The sequence below is a fragment of the Nicotiana tabacum genome, chromosome 12 (genome assembly GCF_000715075.1).
Source record: "Nicotiana tabacum cultivar K326 chromosome 12, ASM71507v2, whole genome shotgun sequence".
Lineage (NCBI taxonomy): Eukaryota > Viridiplantae > Streptophyta > Magnoliopsida > Solanales > Solanaceae > Nicotiana > Nicotiana tabacum.
In genome coordinates, this window is record NC_134091.1 from 57,886,995 (window position 1) to 57,912,111 (window position 25,117).

General features: G+C 37.1%; 2 protein-coding genes across 2 annotated transcripts; one reads left to right on the forward strand and one right to left on the reverse strand.

Annotated features, from left to right (window-relative positions):
* Positions 1–6,468: 6,468 nt before the first annotated feature.
* LOC107762899 (gibberellin-regulated protein 9) lies at positions 6,469–8,305 on the forward strand. Its single transcript, XM_016581295.2, is given in 5 exon segments — positions 6,469–6,616; positions 6,619–6,722; positions 6,824–6,874; positions 7,318–7,384; positions 7,879–8,305. Coding segments are annotated over 5 exon segments (429 nt in total). The 5' UTR covers positions 6,469–6,591; the 3' UTR covers positions 8,061–8,305.
* Positions 8,306–14,166: 5,861 nt separating this feature from the next.
* Positions 14,167–24,559, reverse strand: LOC107762901 (uncharacterized). The gene is made up of 3 exons (XM_016581297.2): positions 24,302–24,559; positions 16,128–16,198; positions 14,167–14,824 (listed from the first exon to the last, which is right to left on the reverse strand). The coding sequence occupies exons 2-3, from the start codon at positions 16,194–16,196 to the stop codon at positions 14,243–14,245; spliced, it is 651 nt and encodes a 216-aa protein (XP_016436783.1). The 5' UTR covers positions 16,197–16,198; positions 24,302–24,559; the 3' UTR covers positions 14,167–14,242.
* Positions 24,560–25,117: the final 558 nt, after the last annotated feature.

Below are 25,117 nucleotides of genomic sequence, written 5' to 3' on the forward strand. Positions count from 1 at the left end.
ATCATCTCTTTTATTTTACTTGGATATTGAAAGCTACACATTTAATACATGCAAAATTTAATTTTGACATTATGTTGCTGCCAATTTGAGATGAGTATGCAAATAGCAAGAAGTCGCATGCACTGACGAACCCAGAAATTCTGACAAAAGGATTCATAAAAATGCAAGAATACCATACGTGAGATTCAAATATACAATCTAAAGTAATTTTTGAATCACTTTTACCACTATGCTAAAAACTTTCCTTATTTCAAGAAAATTTAACAATTTATATATATAGAAAAAACTAGTTTTACTCTATTTTGCGTGCTGTCATTTTTCGACAAAAAAAAGTTGATCAATTGAACCTCTTTGTTATATGTAACTCCGCTCCTGGTCGCGTGAAACCATAGTTGACAAGAACAAAGCATAAGGGATACGCATACTATGTAACTCGACAAAAGTTGTTTATTTCATCTTTGAGAAAAAAAATTAAAAGGCTTTTATAATTAAGAAATCCATTACGGAAGATTTGTGTTAACTAGCACACAATCACACACAATGCAAATAAAAAAAATAACACAAGAATTGGACGAGGTTCGTCTAAGATTGTGGGAAAACTCTCTCTGCTTCTGCCCTGAGGACTAAGCTTCGTTAAACCTCGTTAAATCCTTATATTATTTTTCTTCTCTATTGGCATTGTTGTAATTGTATTATAGTTAACCCACAATCTTCTGCAATAATTGATATCAGAGCTTAGGTTCGGCGGGACGAGTATGGCAATGGCAGAGATGATAGCGTGGGGCTTGGTTTGCTTACTCTTACGAGCTTCGGGACATGCACTCACGAAGAAGCTAGTTACTGGCTTCAGTTGCCACAAATGCTCTAACGGTGTGGGTGGCACATAGTGAATCTCGAAAATTAACCCGTTGATCGTGGTAATAGGCCATGTGGAACTTGGTTTAAGCGGAAGACCCGTGAAACTTGGTAGTGGGCCACGTGAAACTTAGTTCGAGGGAGACATTATTGGGTATATTGGTAGCTGAAAATATTGAAAGCATACATATAAGATGTAGGGATTGTTAGGTATTTGTCCAGATTTTATTACCATAATTAGTTTTCCTATCTCATGAAGGAAAGAATAACATATTTACCATAATTAGGTTTTTCTTTTCCTAGAAGAAAAATATAATTCTTCCATATTTGGCTAGTCCCTTTTCTTGTAGGAAAAGGTTTGGAGTTCTATAAATTAAAGATCTATCATTCTCATTCAGTAGCATCCACAATGTAGTCATGTGGGGTTTGAGAGTTATGTTTAGGGGGAGAACTTTACGGGACAAGTGTTAGTGTGTCACTTGTGTTTGCCTCTTCGTAAGGTTGTTCTCTCGATATTTTGTACTTTCTTTAATATAGTGGATTGCTCATCTCCGACGTGGACGTAGGTCAATTGACCGAACCACATTAAATATTTGTGTCTCTTTTGGTATATTTCTCATTTGCTGTCTGATTTATCGTCGTTCAAGGTTTGCATTACTAGCACTACTAGAAATTCGTCAAAAACCGACCAAGGTCGACCGACCAACTTTGGTCGGTCAAAACACCGACCAAAAAACCGACCAAAGTTGGTCGGTTTTTCAAAAATGGCGCAAAAATGCGAAAAACTATTTTTGAGTCCCGCAAAATTTATGTTTCAAGAAACCGACCAACTTTGGTCGGTTTTTCAATTAAAATAAATAAAAATTAATATTAAAAAAACCGACCAAAATTGATCGGTTAATTCGGCCGGTCATTTAAAAAAGCCGACCAACTTTGGTCGGTAATTTTACTTTTTAATAAAACCGACCAACTTTGGTCGGTTATTTTCGTGCGAAAATACAATTAAAGAGTATAAATCAAATAAAAGACAGTCTTAAAACAAAATATACCAATGGTCTAGTGGTAGAATAGTATCCTGTCACAATACAGACCCTGGTTCAATTCCTAGATGGTGAATCATTTTATTACATAATTAAAATACCGACCAACTTTGGTCGTTTTTTTTTTTTTGCAATATTTATTTTTTTTAATTTAATTGACCGACCAAAGTTGGTCGGTAATTTCCGACCAACTTTGGTCGGTATGCCTTTCCGACCACAAAAATACCGTCCACACGTAAATGGTCACGTTTTGATCGATTTTTGGCCATTACCGACCAACGTTAGTCGGTTTTTTTGGTCGGTTTTTACTGAATTTCTAGTAGTGTAGCTTCCGTATGATACCTGACCTTTTCGGTCCTAACAAGTGGTATTAGAGCTATCTCAACAAGTGGTATCGCCTTGTATCTAGGCGCAGAGGTATGGTTATCTTGCTTTATTCTGAATATCCATTTGTTAAATAAAGATATCTCAAAAACCACTCTTATGTGCTTTAGTCTTTCAAAGACTTGTACCAATGAGCATAGAATAATTCTTCAAGGTTGTCCTATTTATAGATAATGAGTGGTGCTTTCTCTTAAAGCCAAAACCAACTCTAAATAGGAATAAAAACCAAATCCAATTCCGAATAGGAATGGAAACCAAAAGAGAATAGGATTAGGCCATTGGGCCTTTGGCTGGACAACATGGACATGGACCCAACAAACTTTCCCTCCAACCAAGGGGCCAAATATGTCTTCAAGTAGAGGAACTATTGACAGGCTTCATGCCTGCCAATTTTCTGCAAAATTCATGTTTATCTGCAACCACCGCCTTTGTCAGCATATCCGAAGGATTTTTATCAGTGTGTATCTTCTCAACCTCAAATAATTTATCTTCCATGACTATTCTTATCCAATGATACTTTCTATTTATATGTTTAGTGTGTTGCTCTAGTGGTGAGCACCCTCCACTTCCAACTAAGAGGTTGTGAGTTCGAGTCACCCCAAGAGCAAGGTGAGGAGTTCTTGGAGGGAGGGAGCCGAGGGTCTATCGGAAACAGCCTCTCTACCCTAGGGTAGGGGTAAGGTCTGCGTACATACTACCCTCCCCAGACTCCACTAGTGGGATTATACTGGGTTGTTGTTGTTGTTGTTGTTGTAGTCTTAGAATGAAAAGTGGAGTGCTTGGTGAGACAGATACCACTCTGATTATCACAAAATAAGATGTACCTTGGCTGCTCAAAGCCAAGATCATTAATAAACTCCTTCATCCATAATAGTTCTTTGGCACCTTCTGTTATAGCAATATATTCGGCTTCTGTGGTGGATAAATCTATGCACTTCTGTAGTCTAGATTGCCAAGAAATAGCTCCCCCTGCAAAAGTGATCAAATAACCGGAAGTGGATCTTGAATTATCAAGATTGGCTCCTAAATCAGAGTCTGTGTAACAAACAAGTTCAGGCTTGCCATTGCCAATGCACAACTTCAAATCTGCAGTACCTTTCAAATACCTTAATATCCATTTTACTGCATCGCAATGTTCTTTTTCTGGATTAGAAAGGAATCTACTAACAGTACCAACGGCATCTGCAATATCTGGTCTAGTGCAAACCATAGCATACATCAAGCTACCAATGGCAGAAGAGTAAGGAATACGAGACATCTTCTTTTTCTCTTCATCAGTAGATTGACTCTGACTAATACTCAATTTGAAGTGTTTAGCAAGAGGAGTACTAACCACTTTTGTATCTGTCATATTGAACCTCTTGAGTACCTTCTCAATGTATTGCTTTTGGGACAAAAATAACTCATATTATCTCTATGTCGGTGGATTTGAATGCCCAAGATTGAGTTTGGTTTGCCAAAGATATTTCTTATGATCACCTGAGAGTTTTTGGTGTAAAGCTTGTGTTCATGTTCCTAAAGATGAGAGATCGAAATTGGATGTCAAAACTAAGCAGTGCGTCTTTATCGGTTATTGTCAAGATGAGTTTGGGTATAGTTTTTATGATCCAGTTGACAATAAACTTATTAGAAGTCGTGATGTAATATTCTTTGAAGACCAGACTATTGAAGATATTGACATAGATGAGAAGATAGATTCTCATAGTAATGAGAGCTTAGTTGATATTGATCCAGTTTCAATTGCTAAGGCACCTATTGCACATGAAGGAACCCAAGACAATAATGAAGATATTGATCAAGATCAAAATAATCATCATGGTGGAGATGTTATGGATGCTCCAGTTAATGAAGTTGTGGTTGATCAGCAACCAATTCCTGCTCGGGTAACTATTTCGAATGCTCCTGCAACCTCTCTTAGAAGATCTACAAGGGAGAAGCAAAAATCTATGCGCTATCCTCCTTATGAGTTTGTACTTTTGACTGACATGTGAGAACCTGAGAATTATGATGAAGCCATGTAATATACTCATAAAGATCAGTGGATCGAAGCCATGGAAGATGAGATGAAGTCACTCCATAAGAATGGCATATATGAGTTAGTGAAATTGCCGAAAGGTAAGAGAGCTTTATCTAACAAATAGATATTCAGAATAAAGCAAGATAACCATACCTCTGCGCCTAGATACAAGGCGAGGTTAGTTGTTAAAGGTTTTGGCCAAAAGAAGGGAGTTGACTTTGATGACGTGTTGTGAAGATGTCTTCTATTCGTGTGATTCTAGGCTTAACCGCGGGTCTAGATTTAGAGGTTGAGCAGATAGATGTCAAGACTGATTTTCTTCATGGTGATTTAGATGAGGAGATTTATATGGAGCAACCTGAGGGTTTTGTAACTAAGGGAAAAGAAAATTATGTCTGCAAATTGAAAATGAGCTTGTATGGGTTAAAACAAGCTCTAAAGCAATGGTATTTGAAGTTTGAATCTGTCATAGAAGAACAAAGGTACAAGAAAACTTCTTTAGACCACTATGGATTCTTCCAAAAGTTTTCTGATGATGATTTTATTATCTTATTGCTTTATGTGGATGATATGCTTATTGTTGGCAAGAATAAATCCAGAATTGCAGTCCTTAAGAAGCAGTTGAGCAAATTGTTTGCGATGAAGGACTTGGGGCCAGCAAAGAAAATCTTGGGCATTCAAATTCACCAACACAGAGATTTTCTGACAAAATAAACTTGATCCAACTTCTTCACATAGCCTTCAACATGTCGCATCTCCAAATCTTCACCACAAAGTTTGTCTCAACGTGTGTAGCACACCGGTAAAATTTCTCAGACAAAAATCATGATTTATCGTCGTTCAAGGTTTGATTACTAGCTTCCGCATGACACCTGCTTTTTTTGGTCCTAACGGTTTTTGAGAGAGCTTTCATCAAGAGAGAAGAAAAGTATTCATTTTGCTGCAGATTTTATTCCGACCAGCCAACTTCAAATCCCGTTTATCGATTCGTTAACCATTGGATCAGGCTGACATTTTGACTGAGTGTTCATAACGTCTTGATCAAAGAACGGTGGAGATCGGATTTTGTGGCCTGTAGCATCTGATTTCGTGCCCCGAACAACAGCTCCAGTTTTGTGACTTCTCCTCTTTCTTCAATTGATTTGTCGTTGCTATTGTTGCTCCGTGTTTGGCACTTGTTGTGTAGTCAATTTGGAGAATTTTTGTAAGCCTTTTATTGTTATAGTGGAGTTTTTTGCATCTTTGTGTTCTCGTGATTTTTACCTTCGATTTGAAAGATTTTTCACGTTAAAATTTGGTGTTCTATATCTTCTTTATTTTCGGGTTTGCCTCTTCCTCAACATAATAGGGATCTCTTAATGATGTGAGGCCTTTTGAAAAAATCAGGTGGACTTTTGATCCAAAGCGTACAATAGCACACTATGTTAAAAAATATTTTTGGGCTGATTTAGCCCAACAAAAACTATTATTAGCATAGAGGAACTAATTTCTTCTGACACCTATAGCAAATAAACAAATTTTTTTTGTTTGTTTGTTATCATTGTCGATGATTTTAGTGTTTCGCCTAGTGACTTCTCCTTTTCCACATTTTGTGAGTTTGTGATGGTCATGGAGGACGCATTAAAAAATAATGTAATAATAATACTCTTTCAATTCTTCCTTATTAGTCCTGTCCGGAAAGAGTAATATATTTTTGTATTTATAAACAATTTAACTTTAAATGTTTTATTTATTCATTTTACCAAAAGCGTTTATCGTCATACAAATGATTATGGAATGTTTAAGACAACAAGTGTCAAATGTCTTATAGCTATGTAAATATTATAGTATATTTAAGATCGCAAATTTTAAAAGTTTCATTTTTTTTTTAGTGTTAAGTCAAACTATTGAAATGAAGAGGGAGTATATGACAAAATGGCCAGCCTTGCAAGTGGTACTAAACAACAAAGAGTCATGCATGCACATTAAATTATTCATGTTCTTTTCTTGAGAAGATATAGCAATATGCTAACTGGCAAACTGTACAATTTCTCTTTCCCCCAGCTAGCCTGCTTCCTTATGATCTAGCTTGCCCTTTTGTTAAGGGGACCATTTATTTTCTATCCAGCAAAGGAATCCACAGCTGTGTAGCTCACACTAAAGCTAAAAGCTATACCTAAAGTGAGAGAAAACTTCCAAACAAGAGTTGAAAATCCGATCATCAAAAAAGTTTTCCAAGAAAAAGCACTCAACTCAAAGCCTGTGATTTTGTTATAACCATATCTTCATGTGATCAACTTTCAAAAGGCTCAATAAATGTCTTGCCAAATTGCACTTGAATGCCTATAAAAAGGCCAGCCCTTCCTCATTTCAATCATATAATTCTAAACCCCCAAGAAAACATGAAGTTTTTCACATTAGTTTTCATTGCCATTCTCCTTATACAGGTAATTTTCAGATTGATATAACACATATACACTTTTGTTTAGTTGTGATGCAATTTCTAGGTTTCAAACTAGCCTAACCTAAACTTCTAATTTAATTTTAGGTTTTCACTGAGGCTGTTTCCATTAACAATGCCGAAGATACTGCTGCACAGGTATAAATGTAGTAAATTTATGACAATTTTCTTCCGAACCCTACTATATAAGTTGTCCTTCAGAACAAAAAAAAAACATGCCTTGCTAACCTGCAAATTAAAATATGTACCTGACCTGTTATATAACCGATAAAAAATACATTGATAATGTAATAAGTTTTTGATAGTATATATAATTTAAGTAACATTTTTCTGCACCTCATCTCTTCAAAATATTTAGCTAGCACAGTTCAATTGCACTAATGTGGGCTGTAGTGTCTCTACCATGGAAGTTCACTATGGTGGGTTTTCTTTTATTACGAATTGACTTTTTCATGCACGTAAATCGGCAGCAAAACTTCTTCTTGAGATTATGATTTTGCATACAGTTGTATAGATTCATCTATCATTATTAGAAAATAAAAGAATGCAAACGTTGATAAGTAACAATTTGTATTATGCAGATAGAGAAAGCAGGAAATGATGGGGCTCTTTTCAAGAAAAGTCATCATCACCCAATCAGGAAGATCAGTAAGAACTACAAAATCTCTCTACTAAATTTTCTTACTTGAACTTTTATAAGGTTCTCCTTATCGCCTCATCGATTATATAGATATGATACAACGAATGAGTGAGAGTGAGCCATGTACGTTAGGCCCTATATATAGTCGCATATGTTCGAAAATTTCGTGTCCAAGTTGTTGCAATAATACAATTACCAATGTTCACTACACCACCGAGAAGTGTGATGAGATGATTATGATATCTTCATCTTAATCAAGATGTTCGGAGTTCAAGTCACGAAAATTAAAAACTTCATTCTTGATAGAGAGCACTAGTTTACCTCCTTAGTGGGCCAATAATAATCCGAATTAGCAGGATAAGTAGGTTCTAGATACCGGATAGTTAAACCAAAAAACATAATATATATACTTCCCAATATTGATTTGTTAAGTTTAGATATTGAATTCGCCAATAATTATTAAACTAAATAGTATTACTTTGAAATTGATGAAATGAAACAGACTGTGGGTATGCATGTGCAAGGAGATGCAGGAAGTCATCAAGGAAGAATGTGTGTAAAAGGGCATGCAAGTCGTGTTGTGCAAGATGTCATTGTGTTCCACGTGGCACTTATGGTAACAAGGAAGCTTGCCCCTGCTATGCTAGGCTTAAGACTCATGGCAACAGGCCTAAATGCCCTTAATCAATTAGACACTAATAATTTGTTTGAGAATTAAAAACTGCATTTTAATTTCTTAAATATATGCTTATGCTTTTATCCTTTAATATTTGGGTCAGAGGGAATAAAATGATGAGAGAAATTGCTGCATGAGTATGCGGGCTTTGGTATTTGTTTATTGACTCTTTATTTAATTTGCTGTGAGATCGATAAAATACATACATATATATGTATTTTTGGGAATAAAGTTTATTGATTCCTTTTGCTTTTGTTTTTTTTCCTTTCCCTTTATATCCAGATTTCTATCTTTTGTACCTTTCTTGATATGCTTATCCAAATCTGTTCAACGTTATAAGTGTATAAACCACTATGAACTTATTACTTCATCCGTTAAAATTTGTGGTCTTAAAGGATAAAAGTTTTGTCGGGCGAATGACATTTGTGTGACGGCAAAAACTTCTCAATAAGGATAAAATAAATTAAATAAAGAATTTAAGATTTAAATTATTTTCATATATAAAAATATATTATGTTTTTTGGAACATATTAATAAGAAAAATGTGTCATATAAATTAGGAATACTAAAACATATCCTTCCATCCCATAACTTTTTCTCTTTTCGTTTTTCGATGTTTTGTATCTTGTACTAGTAGTTTCATCTCTTTTTTCACATTTTGAAGTTTGATGTTTAATTTAAATATCGAAGTTTGATTTTTAATTTAAGGATTGACTATATTGGGTTTTTTTCTTCTTTTTTTTTTTTTTTTGGAACAATAGCTAAATCGACCCATTGAAAACCGTAAAGTGACAACTTCTGGGTGGTATTGAGATATGGGTTTAAAGGATTTCTTGGTTTTTCCTTAATAAACCGAGTGACTACTTAATTTTTTTTGTAAATTATTTATTATTAGCATACCGTCACCAGTATGTTGTAATTCATAATAGTTTTTTCACCGGGGTAAAAATGAGAATGCAAAACTTTGCTTTGCACCTATGTTGCAACTTCTGGAGAACCAATCATATCCACCCTAACTAGGAGGCCCCAAAAGGATGAAGGATACATCGCGAGCCACTAAACGAGCATTAGCACCCGTAAATCGAGCATCTAGCGGAGGTAATTTGAGCCGAAGGCCATTTGACCAGCCCTAACCGTCCAAGATTGGGTCGGTCATTAATGACGCGTCCATTTGTTTGTTATGTACTAGAATTGTAAAGAAGAAATTGAAGAAGAACAAGTAAAAACAAGAATTCTTATTAATCAATAGAATAATTGATTGAACTACAACATTGATTATTATTTAGCTCTTGCATTTACATGAAAATGAAGAAGAAAGAAGAGGTTAGAGAGGTAGACGAAGAGAGAGAAAGAAGAGAGAGATCAGTGGTTAGAAAGGGTAACCGAATTACTGAAAATTTAGCATAGCCTTCTTCTCCCTCGTTTCTGTTATTTATTGAGCTAAGGCTAAGTAATAACTAGGTTGCTGACTACTTCTAATTACTTGGCCAATTTGTGAATCAGGATCAATACACGCACCGACCCATATCTCCTTTAAATAGACCACTCGTCTACCTAACTCCTCATTTTCCTACTTTCCTAATTCAGCCGCCTCAGACATAACAATCCCTACCCCTTCAAAGACAGGCTTTGCCCTCAAGGTCGTTGTTGTGGGACAAACTCCAGAAATCTGCTCTTAATGTACGCCCCCCCCCCCCCCCAATCATCCCATGATGCTTCGTCTCTACCCAAATTAGCCACAGAATCAGCACCTTCACGTGTGCACCATTATCAACCTTGACCATACTATGCTGTAAATTGGTTATTGGTTGAATCAAGACTCGACCTTCATCATCACAAATAGGAGGTTGTAGCTGGGATGTCACAGCCGGGCCGATCCGCCTCTTCAACTGGGACACGTGGAAGACAAGGTGTAGCTGACACCCTGCTGGAAGCTCAAGCCAGTAAGCCACTGTACCAATCTTCTGTATAATCTTGTATGGACGTAATAACGAGCACTTAGCTTCATGTTTCTGCGAACATCAACTGAGGATTGTCTATAAGGTTGTATCTTTAGATAGACTAGGTCCCCTACTGCAAGTGTTCTTTTTGTCCTTAGTCTGTCTGCATAGAATTTCATTCTGGACTGGGCTTGAGTTAGGTTGTCTCTTAGAACCTAAAGCATGTGTTGTCTCTGTGCTAAGTTGACCCCTGCTGGATTGTGACCACTATTAGGTAATGAGCCCAATGGTAACTAGGTCGGAGGATACCCATATAGTGCTTCAAATGGTGTAGTCTTGAGTGAAGTGTGGTAATTAGTATTATACCACCACTCTGCAAGGTGCGGCCACTTTGCCATTGTTTTGGATTACCAAACACCATAGCTCTAAAATAAGTCTCTAAACAGTTGTTAAGCCTCTCAGTCTGGCCATTTGATTGTGGATGATAGGCAGAGCTCATGTTGAGCTTAGTGCCTAAGGCCTTGAAGAGGTACTGCCAGAAATGGCTGGTGAAAATGGCATCCCTGTCAGATACAATGGTCCTGGGAAGAGCATGCAACTTGTAGATCTTTCTCATGAACAATTCTGTCACATCTTGTACTGAGTATGGGTGTTTAATAGCTAAGAAATGCCCATACTTGGTTAGTCTATCTATGACTACCAATACAACATTTTTCTTACTAGAAATAGGCAATCCTTCTACAAAGTCTAAGGATATATTATGCCAAGCTTGTTCGGGAATAGGTAAAGGTTGTAACAACCCAGGGGAATGTGCATGCTCAGCCTTCACCCTTTGGCAGACATCACATTCACTTACCCACTTAAAGACTTCTGATTTCATGTTTGGCCAGTAGAACATTGATTGTACCCTTCTGTAAGTTCCTTATTGGCCTGAGTGTCCCCCTAAGGGTGACTGATGCAAGGATTCCAATAGATGTTGTTTCAATCCACTACTCTGCCCCACATAGATTTTTTGTTTGAATCTGATGATTCCTTGATGTAAGGAATAGTCAACCTTGCTGTTAGGTTAGACCACTAGCTCACTCAGAAGCTGTAGAGCTATTGGATCATTCTCATAACTCTGAGAAACCTCCTGCAACCAAGTGGCCTGAGATGTAGACATAGCCAATAGAGTAGATTCTTCTTCCTGTCTCCTTGAAAGAGCATCTGCAACCTTATTCTCTATACCCCTTTTGTATTGTACTTCATAATCCAACCCTAGAAGTTTAGTGAGTCCTTTCTGCTGCAATGTTGTGCTGACTTTTTGTTCCAGAAGATACTTTAGACTCTTATGGTCTGTTTTAACAATAAAGTGTCCCCCTTGTAAGTAATGTCTCCATTTGTCCACTGCAGAAAGTACAACTAGATACTCTTTTTCATAAGTAGAGAGTCCTTTGTGTTTCAAATCTAGGGCCTTGCTGAAATAGGATATAGGCCTGCCTCCCTGCATGAGTACAACTCCCATAAATGTTGCACATGCATCAGTTTCAATAATGAAAGGTTTGGTAAAATCAGCTAGAGCCAATACTGGCACTGTTGACATAGCTTCCTTCAACTGTTGGAAGTCCACTTCTGCTTTTGTACTCCACTGAAAGGAGTTCGTTTTTAGAAGATTTGTCAGTGGCCTGCTGATAACTCCATAGGACTTAACAAACCTTCTATAGTAGCCAGTAAGCCTTAGAAACCCCCTTAATGCCTTCACAGAATTAGGAACATGCCAGTTGATCATTGCTTCAATTTTTGAAGGGTCAGCGGAGACTCCATTTCCTGAAATGATGTGGCCTAGATACTCAACCTTATCCTGTCCAAATGAACACTTGGACAGTTTGGCATATAGTTGCTCCCTATATAGTACCTCCAACACCTTTCTGAGATGCAATGCATGCACTTGCATTGAAGAGCTATAGACTAGAATATCATCAAAGAATACTAATATAAATTCCTCAAAAAAGGTTTTAAAATGTGATTCATAAGACTATGAAAGGTTGCAGGTGCATTGGTCAAGCCAAAGGGCATATGACCCTTAACTCATAATGGCCTAGATGAAATCTAAAAGAATTCTTATAGATGTCAGTTTCTCTCATTCTTATTTGATAATAACCAGCCCTCAAATCGATCTTTGAATAGATACAGGAACCATGTAATTCATCTATTAAATCATCTACTAATGGAATAGAAAATTGATCCTTGATAGTCATCTTATTCAACTCTCTATAATCAATGCAAAACCTCCAACTTCCGTCCTTCTTTTTAACTAAAAGGACTGGGGAAGAAAATGGTGAGTGACTGGGTTGTATAGTGCCAGTAGAGAGCATCTCATTGACCTATTATTCTATTTCATTTTTCTGGAAATAGTTATACCTGTAAGGCCTGATACTGACTGGTGTTACATCAGGTTTGAGAGGAATGAAGTGATCCTGATCCCTTCTTGGAGGTAGTATTTTTGGCTCTGCAAAGACCCCTGTGAAGTCCTTCAACACTGTCTTGATCTCCTTAGGTATGGATTCTGTTATCCCTTACTCCTAAGCTGATAAGGTAAATAGATGTGCCTACAGCACTTGAACTTTCTTCAGTAGTTATTTCACTCCAGAAGTTGTCATAGCTTGAAGATTACCTTCCTCAGTAAGTCCTTTCAGATCTGCCCTTTTCCCATTGACACTGACTTGAAACATGTACCCAATGAAGTCAAATAGTATAGGATTATGTTTCCTCATCCAATCTCCAACAAGTACTATATCACAACCTCCAATATCCAACAGTCTGAGTTTGTATTCAAATTCCACTCCCTGGACCTTCCATTTGAATTGAGGGCAGTAGTGGTAGCTCATCAAATGAATACCATTGGCAGCAGTCACCCTCATAGGAGCAGCTTCCCTGATCACACAACCCAACTGTTTGGCAGTGTCACTAGCCACAAAACTATGTGTACTCCCACTATCAGCTAGTATTATCAACCCTTGTTTTCCATACATTCCTTTCAACTTGATTGTATTGGAAATAGCAGTGCCTGATAAGGCATTCAAACTGATGGCCTCATCAATCACCTCTTCTAAGCCGGCCCCTTCCACCATTTCTTCTTGTTCAGCAGTACCTAATAGGGCATTTATTTGTCTATTCTTGCACACATGACCTGGAAAATATCTCTCCCCACACTTGTAACACTCCCCTTTAGCCTTCCTAGCCTCAAACAGTTTGTTAACAGACATTGTTATGTTAGTGTTACCCTCTCTTTTCCCATAATCAGAATTTTTAACACTCAATGCACTATGATTAGTGTTATACTGAACTCTTTGTCTGTTAATTCCTAGCTTTCCCTATATGTTCATTGACTCTAACAGATCTTCCTTATGTCTAGCTTTCTCTACTGCTTGACTCAATAAATAGGGGTCCAACATTTTAACTGTGTCTAATTTCTTCCTTAAGGCCTTCAATAAGAACCCTAAAAAGAATTCTTCAGGGATGGTTGGGTGTTTAATCAACACCCAAGCTTTAAGATCTTCAAATTTCTCAAGATACTCATTCACAGTACCTATCTATTCAATCCTTTTGAACTTTCCAAGTAGATTCAGATTGCTATTATCAGAATTATTAAACCTCTTGCAAATTTCCTCCACAAAATCCGACCACCTCACAATTCCCCTACCTAGTTGATATGAAAAATACCAAGATTCAGCTCTACCATTCAAGTGAAGTACAGCAGTTTCTAGTTTTTCTTAAGGATCTATTATATGATTATAATGAAAATAGGCCAAATATCTATACGGCCCCTTAAACTTGGCTTCAGTTCCCATTTAGACAAAATAATTTTTTTATTCTTCTTCTCCTTCATCTTCTCCTTTATCTTCTCCTTCATCTTCTCCATCGCTACCTCCATTTACCACAAGATTTTTACACTAATTAACAACTTGTTCGTGGTAGCCAAGAAAGATCCATCTGCACTTAATTAGAAGCTCTTCCTTTTCCCTTTTTCAGGGGAACGGGGATGGTGCTGCTCATTATATTTAATATCTTAAGTTTGCGACAACATAAAGATTTGGTGAAAATCGAATCTTAGAACCCTATGATGCGGGATGACAGCTTTACCGCTGAATCACCACTCGATTGTCCTCATCATGTATAATTAGATACTACAAGGTTTGAAGAATGATTAAATGTAAAACATTATTATACATAAAGAAAAAAAGGATGAGAATGAAACAACAAGAATACAGTTAGAACCGAGCCCAACAGCGAGTGCATTTAGCCACACAATCACCTTTGCAATCGACGTTGTAGCCTAAAACTTTTGGATTTCGAAGCAGCACTTTTGTCAGAGTTTTACCTTCAATTCCCCATTGTTTCGCCAAGATTTCCACATTGTTTTTCATTTCATCTTCAAGGCTACATCCAAGAACTTCTGGGAATTTCTTGAGAAGTTTAGTGAGATCATCATCGGTAAGGCTTAAGCTCCTTAGATAATCCAATATCTCATTCACAACTTCAAGTCTTGGAACCTCTTTCTTCCGTTCTTCATACCAGTAAGGTGAATGTATCTGGCCAAATGCTTTTCCTAAGATTTTGTCTTCCTCCTCTGGGCTAAATTTGAATGCCGACAGAGCTTGTCTGCTATCATTCCATGTTTTCTTCTCTTCTTCAGTTAATACTATATTGTCAGTAGCTGTTGAATGCAACTTCCATTTCTTGGACAGATAATAACCAGATGTCCAAGATCCTTTGGTGACATTTGATGTAATGTTATTCGAGCAATTTACATACCCTACTAGATTGTTTGCTGCTGTTGAGCCGGAATCACACTGTTAAGTAAGAAAAAGGTATTAGTATAAGATACTTTCGCCAGAGAGTATATTGGGCTGATATTGAAGACTGAACATCACGGAAAAAATGAATGATTTTGTCATTATCAAAAGCAACAATAAAACAACTACTTTTCAATCCCAAACTAGTTGCGTCAGCTATATCAATATCCTCAAATAACCATTCTTCGGAAAATCATCATCTCACAGGAGTTAAATTAACCTTCATCTTTCTACCGATCTTGCTTAGGCAGAATCTGATACACACTTGTTTCAAAATGCAAGGTTATGAAAAAAAAATTCAACTTAAAAGTATGCAGCCTTTCCAAGATTTCAAATCTAAAAGCATCAATTGATCCATCAATCAATTATATCTCAGTTTCAAACTAGCTGGGGTTAACTATATAAAAGTCCTATATCTATTCTTCTTTGTTTGACCCTTTTCCAAACCTAAAAGCATGTCAGAGAATTGCTCATCCTTCCCCTAGATTTTGTAACATCATAGATGATATAGGCATTCCACCATCACAGACTAGCTGAAGATTTTGTAACATTGCAATTTTATGAAGTCTGTAAGTACACAAGTACCAAGAGAATAACAAAGAAAAAATTAGTTATCAACCAATAAATTTAAAAATGAAATAAAAATATTCTCTTTTCCAACTTATATGACGCCTTCTCCATTTTGATTGTTACAAATAATTTCACACCATTCCATTCATACTTTTTCTTTTGTAACGGTGGTGTCCAGGCCATTGGGAGCACCTCAATTATTCCAGTGGATATGTGCTACCTCCAACCAGCACAAACATTTTGTCTTTGCTAGAATTTGAAACTGGTTACCCGCTGATGTTCATCCACTTTATTACCATTAGACCACACCATTGGTTGTTCAATTAATACTATTACTCTATACAACTTTGAGAAATTTAAATTTATTAACTATTGACTTCGTTCTCTAGCCGAGGGTCTATCGAAAACAGCTTCTCTGCCCTTCCAGGGATAGTGGTAAGGTTGCGTACATCTTACCCTCCCCAGACCCCGGGAAACTACTGGGTTTGTTGTTGTTGTATTGACTTCGTGTGATGTTTGCTCCATCTACTTGTCAATTGATATTGTAACATCTCATACTCTGTATCTATTAAGCATCGTCACATAAAATAAAACGGAAATAAAAGAAAGAAATAGAACACGAAGGAGATAATATAGTAATTTGGAGTCTAGTAGCCCCAGCCATAACTCATCAATGGTTTCTACCAAAATGCAAAAGAAAAGAAAAATGTAAGACAGAAGTTATACTCACACAAAGAGAGGAGAAGCATGATGCGGAGTTAAAGGTCAGCAAAGGAGAAGCAAATGATTTGCCTAGCATCCCTGCACCATAAAGCACAGCGTGAGAAACAGTTAATTGATCTTAGCATTAATGAGGTGAATCTAAATAACAACAATGACAACAAAAACAACAACGGTAGTAATGATAATAACAAAAAGAATAAATGGACAAATACGAAAATAAAACTCTAAGACACCGATATTAGAATCTGTCGCACAAACTAATTTCCTGGCGAACATAAGGTCGCAAAGCTAAAATCCTCAGTGGGTGGATCCCATAAACATAAATATCTCTCTGTAACTTTTACTAGTAGGAGCAGCTCCATATTATACCATGAGGATGAGAAACTTACCGAACTAATCCTCTAAAACTAGCTTACTAAGAGGTTCAATATCCTCCTTTTTCAGTTAATGCATAGATCAAGGATCAAATACGAGAATTTGGTTAGCCAAAGCTAGAGAAGATTTAGTACTTGACACAACAATTAATAAAACTATAATGTTAAGACACACTCTAATTAAGTCCAAAAAGAAACTGCTCTAGAACTTGACAATTGCCTCACATTTGATTCCTGATGGAGCAAATTATCCCAGAGTTTCCTCTGAAGTGGGTTGTCACTCAGCGACTAAGAAGTGTGTTGAAGTAAAAGAAAAAGATCAAATTGTCAATGTGATTACGTAGAAATGATAAACAAGGTGATTCATAGTGCCCTTCCCCGGACCCCGCGCATAGCGAGAGCTTAGTGCACCGGGCTGCCCTTTTATAGTGTACTGCAACACACTGTCCTCTTACTTGTAGTCAAGATATGTCAATTCCTCCATTTTCTCTCTTGTTTTCAAAACCACTTGTTACACAAACATGAGTTTTAACTTGATGCTATGTATCACACTCATCTTCTCTCAGCATAAGCAGTGTTGTCAAGTGCGCGCTTAAAACGCTTAAGCGAGGCAAAACATGTTGAGCGCTCTGCTTCACTTTGCTTAGCGTGCGCTTCAGTATTGTCATCAAGGCTCTAAGACATACTTTTCCTTGCCAATGAGTGAATCCTGAAGAGGCGATACTAGACAATTGATATTTCACATTATCATAATTTTGTTTCAATTTATTTGTCCATATATTTGTTATTCATGTGTATTATTATTAGTGTTGGACTACCCACACATTATTTTAATTTTCTCCATTTGAGTCTTTCTTCATTAAAGCTCACGCTTTATATGCGCCACTTAAAGCCCCAAAGGACCAACGAGCTTTTTTGCGCTTTTCGCCTTTGATAACACTGACCATAAGGTTCTAACAACTCTTCTTTTTTTTCATGGAAACCCACATGTCAAAGAACTCAAACTTAATTAGCATATCCTTGGTATTGCTTCTTGTTTGTAATCAGTACACTACATTCCACCTAACTCCAACTTGGTAGCTCCTATACCGATACTTAATTATATATTAGTAAATGTTTTAGCCATTTTCATTGTAATGTTCATGAATGGTTCAGACTAATACAAAGAGAAGCGTGTCAGGCTAATAGAAGAAAAATAATTATAAGAGAAAATCAATAAATTCCACAAGACAGGACAAGATTTACGTGGTTCGGCAATTTTTGCCTACTCTATGACCATACAGAGAATAGGTTTTATTGCTGAAGAGAAAAGAACAAATTTTGATGAGATGATCTACAAATGAGGGGCAGAGACATATTTATAGGTTTTAGAATACCCGTTGATGTAATCGTGTATGTCATAGGAATGAAATTTAGAGATAAAGTCTCTCACCTGACAAGCTACTTCACATTATTTATTCTTCTTTGCAGACATTGCGAAGTCATCATTTGCCTATTGTGTCAGGTAATATATGCGTTATACTCAATATTTGAATAGCCATAATAATTACTGTATAACGCATGTAATATATGCGCTATGTGTGCAGCGCATATATTACATGCGCTATACTGAACAATAGCCGTCCCTAAGCACTGGATAGTTGCTTACTTAAGGCCAAACGTTCATTCTTGAGTGAATTTGAACCAATTTACCTTTGTTCTTCAGCATCCTTTATATATCACTTCATTTTCATCAATATATACATACATTTTCTCTTTGAATCTTGCTACAATGTCAGATGAGCTAAAAAATAGGGTTGCATTATATTGGGGCGGTGAGACTGTGGTGGAGAATAACTAAGTACAATATAGTTATTCTCCACAGAGTATTGTTAAGGTACCACTAACATTGAAGTACGACGAATTGGTACCTCTGATTTGTAACAGAATGAGTGTGAATAAACATTCAATTAATCTTAAGGTAACCGGAAGATATCCATATTCGCTTACTCTGCTAGGTGTTTCTTGTTATGCCGAGTTTAACATCGATGACAATGAAACTCTGCAAGATTTTTTAAGGACTCCAGATGAACACAAAGATGTTCTTGTGTTAAGAATGCTGGAAATGTACGTAAAGTCTGAAGACGTCAACAGTATTGATGTTCCGCAAAATATGGCTAAAACTCAACCATCTGGTGGTGTTTTCGGAGTTGTTTTATCCGAACAGGTTCCGTATGAAAGAGTCTGGCCAGATCTAAACTTATCTCCATGGGTTAATGATGAGCGAGGACATAATTTCTCCCAATGCAGCAGCATGGAGGGTCGCCAAGTTTACAGAATTCACAGGTCGAGCGGTAAATTGCAATTTTTCTTGTTGTAGTATAACTATTTCTTTTATGTATCATAATCGTACTAACTCGTATATCTTTCATAGGGGATACTAGCCAGATATGAATTTTACAAGTTATGAACCAACTCATAGTTAGAATATACCTAATTTTGGAAGGGTGGATCATGCTGGTCCATCCTCGAGTCATCAGCAACTCGATAATGTGCATCATGGGCTATCTACAAATTATGAATGGTACATTTAAGAGTTAAAGTTAATATATTATGTTGAGATGGCTCCGAAATATTAATTACTTTATTGGTTTTGCAGTGAAAATAAGCAACATGACGGACTTGTCCTAACTCAGTTGCCAGTTGGGCGATAACGATATATTGAATTAGGATATGGCATATGCACAGAGTGAGTAAGATGACAGTGATTATCACAACAACGCTAATGAGTCCGGAGATGACACACCCTTCCCTAATGAGAGCGACGATGAGGAACCACACTTCACATATGAGAGTGAGAATGAGTAACCAGATTTGACGATGGAGCATGATGTCACAACTCAGCATGCTCCATATATGCAGACTCCACCACCGTTAGACAAACGGTGTATGAGTCGCACGCCTTTTCATTCGAGGGAGATTCCCTACCTTGATCACTTGTCAAATATGCCAAATGTGGATGCTCTCACAAGCGATCTTGATGACATTCGTACAATAATGTGGGATGAAAGTAGACCAACAGAGCACTATAAGAATATGTTTTCGGTGACAAGGTTGGTCTCAGCAAGGCGGTGTGAATTTACAGCATAAAAAACTGTCATGAGATCGAGCTTGCTGAGTCATCTAAGAAAATATATATGGCGGTTTGTCGTAGATGGGACCAAGGTTACAAGTGGATGCTGCATGGGAAAAAGTTGAAAACTAATATGCGGATGGTGGGGAAATACATTAGCAAGCATACTTGTAATATGGACACATTCAATGAGAATCATTTTAACTTGAACGTTGATTTGATTTCCCTTGTCATGATTCCACACGTTGAATCGTCCATAAGGTACAAGGTGAATGAGTGTTAACATTAGTTGCGCAAGTATATGGGTGTACCATTACCAAAAGAAAGGCATTTCTCGGGCGTAAACGTGCGTTTGAGATTGTTTATGGCAACTAGGATAAGTCATTTGCGGCTCGGCCAAGGTACATGACTGCTTTGCAACACTTTAACCCCGAGACATTCATATTGAATTTTAAATGCTAAGTGTCAATCAGAGTTAACACTATTGGACAACTTTATTTTATTGATATTGCAAACATACCATTACAGACACTTATTCCTACTAAATATACTACTAAAAAAATAAATAATATGCCTGATAATTGTCAATGTTGGATGAACTGCCACAAGAAGCTGAATTGCCACCGCGTCCCAAACCGATTGTAGGACATTTACAGTGATCGTGTCCTATTTGGGAACAGAGACCACATTTAAGCGCATATACGGTATCCCCAACATCCATTTGGTTCTGTAACCGCCGGGTTCTGTTTTGCACTACCCTGCAACGCAAAAACGCCTTGTTACAAAACATTACAAATGGATCCCGCGACCAATAAGACTCAGAACCCAATGGGTGGAAGTGTCCGCTATAGGTGTTTGCGTATGCAGCCACACTATATTCTCTATCAACATACCTCATCGCTACAAACCCAGTATGTAGAAAGCACTTCAAGGCATGAGAGCATGGCAAGTGATAAATCGACTATTTACCACATGAACATAATCGCGTGCTCTCATTGATGGTGTGGGTATTATTACCGCGGCCTCGATGCAAACCAATGCGAACTTCAAAAATATTTCGGTCACTGCAATATTGCAAATATGTATGCCACTGTCACCGCTTCCTATAACGCTCAAACTGTTGCATCGGTTTTGGCATAATTTGAACACCCATTTCCAACAAGGAGGATGCACTGCGGAATCTATCAACGAACCTCTCCGCCGGCTGCTTGAATGGCATCCGCACAATGGCAGTGGCTGGCAATCCACGGTCTGACTTCAACAACCAATTGAAAGAGTCTGAGACATTAGTATCAAAATTCTCTATCTTCTGCCATCATCCTTATGCAGAGTCCGCTTCTCAATCTCAAGATTCCTCAACCAAAGATAAGCTTCTTCGTCTTCCTGACTAATGAATTCCATTTGCATCAAGAATTTCCTCTCTTGATGATCTGTTGTAGCGATCCACATTAGATCATGCAAGCTCTTGTTCGGATAAGCCCGCTGGAAGTTGGCCTTCAAGTGCCTAACACAGTAATGGTAGTAGCCGTATAGCTCCTTCCATTCATCCAAAGCACGTACAGAACTTAAAATCCCACCGTACCGATCAGATATTAGACAAACACCTGAACGTTGTTTCACAACATGCTCCTCCAAGTGGTTTATAAACCATGTCCAAGTCTCTTGACTTTCATTGGCACAAATAGCAAAGGCAATGAGAAATATTTGGCCATTAGCATCTACTCCAACGGCAATCAACATCTTCATATCATACTTTCCGCACATATGTATGCCGTCTATGGAGATGAACGGGCGGCAATGAACAAAACCATCAATGGATGGTTTAAATGCCCAGAACACATATCTGAATAAGTTTTGTAGAAAGTCAGGACTCCGGTCGTGCTTCCACTCAACAAATGTCCCGGGGTTCATGTGTTGCAAAGCAGCCATGCACCAAGGTAGAGCCGTAAATGACTTATCACAGTTTCCATAAACAATCTCAAACGCACACTTACACCCGAGAAATGCCATTCTTTTGGTAATGGTACACCCATATACATGTGCAACTGATGTTATACACTATTTCACCTCGTACCTTATGGACGATTAAATGTGTGGAATCAAGATAAAGGAAATCAAATCAACGTTCAAATTAAAATGATTCCCATTGAATGTGTTCATATTACAAGTATGCTTGCCAATGTATTTCCCCACCATCCACATATTAGTTTTCAACTTTCTCCCACGCAGCATCCACTTACAACTTTGATCCCATCTACGACAAACCACCTTATATTTTTTCTTAGATGACTCAGCAACCTCAATCTCACGGCAGTTTTTTATGCTGTAAATTCGCACCGCCCTGCTGAGGCGAGCCTTATCACCGAAAATTATATTCTTACAAAGCTCTATTTGTCTACTTTTATTCCACATTGTTGTACGAATGTCATCAAGACCCCTTGTGAAAGCATCAACATCGGCATACTTGGCAAGTGATCAAGGTAGGGAATTTTCCTTGAATGAAAGGGCACACACAACTCGTACATCGTTGATCTAACAGTAGGTGGAGTCTACGTATACGGAGCATGTTGAGTTATGGCATCATGCTCCATCGTCAAATCTGATTGCTCATTCTCACTCTCATCTGTAAAGTGTGGTTCCTCACCGTCGCTCTCATCAGGGAAGGGTGTGACATCTTTGGACTCATCAGTGTCGTCGCCATAATTATTGTTATCTTCCTCACTCTGTGCATCTGCCATATCCTGATTCAATATATAGTCATCACCCAACTAAGTTAGGACAAGACCGTCATATTGCTCATTTTCACTGCACAACCAATAAAATAATTAATATTTCGAAGCCACCTCAACATACTATATTAACTTTAACTCTTAAAACATACCATCATAATTTGTAGATAGCCCATGATACACATTATCGAGTTGTTGATGACTCGAGGATGGACCAGCATGATCCACCCCTCCAAAATTAGGTATATTCCAACTATTGGTTGGTTCATAACTTGTAAAATTCATATCTGGCTGGTAACCCACTATGAAAGATATAAGAGTTAGTACGATTATGATACATAAAAGAAATAGTTATACTAAAACATGGAAAATTGCAATTTATCACTCGGCCTGTGAATTCTGTAAACTTGCCGACCCTTCACGCTGCTGCATTGGGGAGTAATTATGTCCTCGCTCCTCATTAACCCATGGAGATAAGTTTAGATCTTGCCAGATTCTTTCATATGGAACCTGCTAGGATAAAACATCTCTGAACCACCAGATAATTGAATGCTAGCCATATTTTGCGAAACATCAATATTGTTGACGTCTTCAGACTTTACGTACATTTCCAGCATTCTTAACACAAAAACATTCCAATGTTTATCTGGAGTCCTCAAAAAATCTTGTAGATTTTCATCATCATCGATGTTAAACTCGGCATAACAAGCAGCATCTTGCGGAGTAAGCGAATACGGATATCTTTCAGTTACCTTAAGATTAACCAAACGTTTACTCACGCTCATTCTTTTACAAATCAAATATATGCATTTGTCGTACTCCGACATGAGTGGCACCTTAACAATACTCTTTGGAGAACAACTATAGTGTACCGAGTTATTCCCCACCACAGCCTCACCGCCCCAATATGATGCAACTCTAAATTTTCGCTCATTAGATATTGTAGCAAGATTCAAAGAGAAAAGGTATATATTGAAGAAGATGAAGTGATGTATAAAGGATGCCGAAGAACAAAGGTAAATTGGTTCAAATTCACTCAAGAATGATTTTTTCAAGAATGAATGTTCGGCCTTAAGTAAGCAACTATCCAATGCTTAGGGATGGCAATTGTTCAGTATAGCGCATGTAATATATGCGTTGTACACATAGCGCATATATTACATGCGCTATACAGTAAATTATTATGGATGTTCAAATATTGAGTATAACACATGTATTACATGCGCTATACCTTAACGGGATAACTGGCCATTAAGGTATAGCGCATGTAAAAACATGCGCTATATATAAAATTATGCTTATCCCTTTTTTCCACCTATTTTGTCCTCTTGAATCAAAAATAGCAACATTTAGGTTCCGGACTCGCATTTCTCTCAGCATAAGGTTCTGACAACTCTTATTTTTTTAAGGGAAACCCACATGTCAAAGAACTCAAACTTAATCAGCATTTCCTTGGTATTGATATACATTCCACCTAACTCCTGCTCCATAGCTCCTTCCAGGCTCCAATTACTTAATTGCAAAGGAGTAAACGTTTTTATCATTTTCACTGCAATGTTAATAAATGGTTCAAAGTATTACAGAGACATCCAATATTGGACTGTTTGAAATGGAATTACTTCAACCATTTGTCTAACTCTTATTATTTCACTAACTATTACCACTCTAGGTACTTTATTTTTTAGTATTCGAAATGCATAACCAGATTAAATCTTGTTTTCATTTCACCCCACCAATTTCATATTCATCGACCCACTATCAAAAGCCACTTTTACTTAAACAACTAACCCTAAAATAGAGAGTAACATCCACAATAAATTGCGTTCCCAGGCATAAAGGGTTCACATGAATCATAAAAATTTACAGATATCAATTGGACAATCCCACTAAGAAAAAAACTAAAGCTCCGAAACAAATAAGTAAGAAAATCATATATCAATCAATAGTTAAAATTCATGAATTCTACCTTAGATTGCAGTCCAGCTTCAAGAATGAATGGGAAAGTCAAGAAGCAGAAGAACAACAGAGAATGATCTTGGAAACAGCTACCACAGTTGAGCTCAAGTAAAGGGAAGAGAATGTACGGTACAATCCCAATTGAGTTGCAACGATAAACAGATTGGACCCAAGGTTTTTGAGTGTGCGAGAAGGGGACAGGAAAATGAACTGTGTCCTTTCGCTCCATTTGGGTGCCCGTGTTTGAGAACGAAAGGCCAATAAGCTGCTGAGATCATCCAATTTTTAGTTTGACAATATTTTTTTTATTTAAAAAGAGTCACATTTGGTAACTCAACCATTAGGTTATTCACTTGGGTCGTTTAGTTACTGGAATTAATAATATAATAATTCCGATATGGATTTGAAATAAATACAATTCCATATTTGGTTATGAATATTAAATGATATCCGTACAAATTGTTATCAAAATAATGATACTAATTAACTCACTCATAGTAAATGTGGGATAACAATCTTGGGATTATTAATTCCAAATTGTTATGAATAGAATTGTACTTAGAGTGAATGTCTATCTTTTAGAGAGTTTGTTACTTTGTGGCTAAGTCATTTTTCACATATAAATAAAGGAGTTTTGCCCCTGTAGGCATATAAATTTTATTGGAATTAAATCTGTAAAATAATTTGGACGATATTTTAAAATTCAAGATATATTAGTTCAAATAAATTTATTGGGCTAATATAATTGGATTAGTTATATAAGTCCAACATATATAGATTAAATAAATAAGTCTTAATCCATTGGGCTAGCCCAGTTAATTGGTTA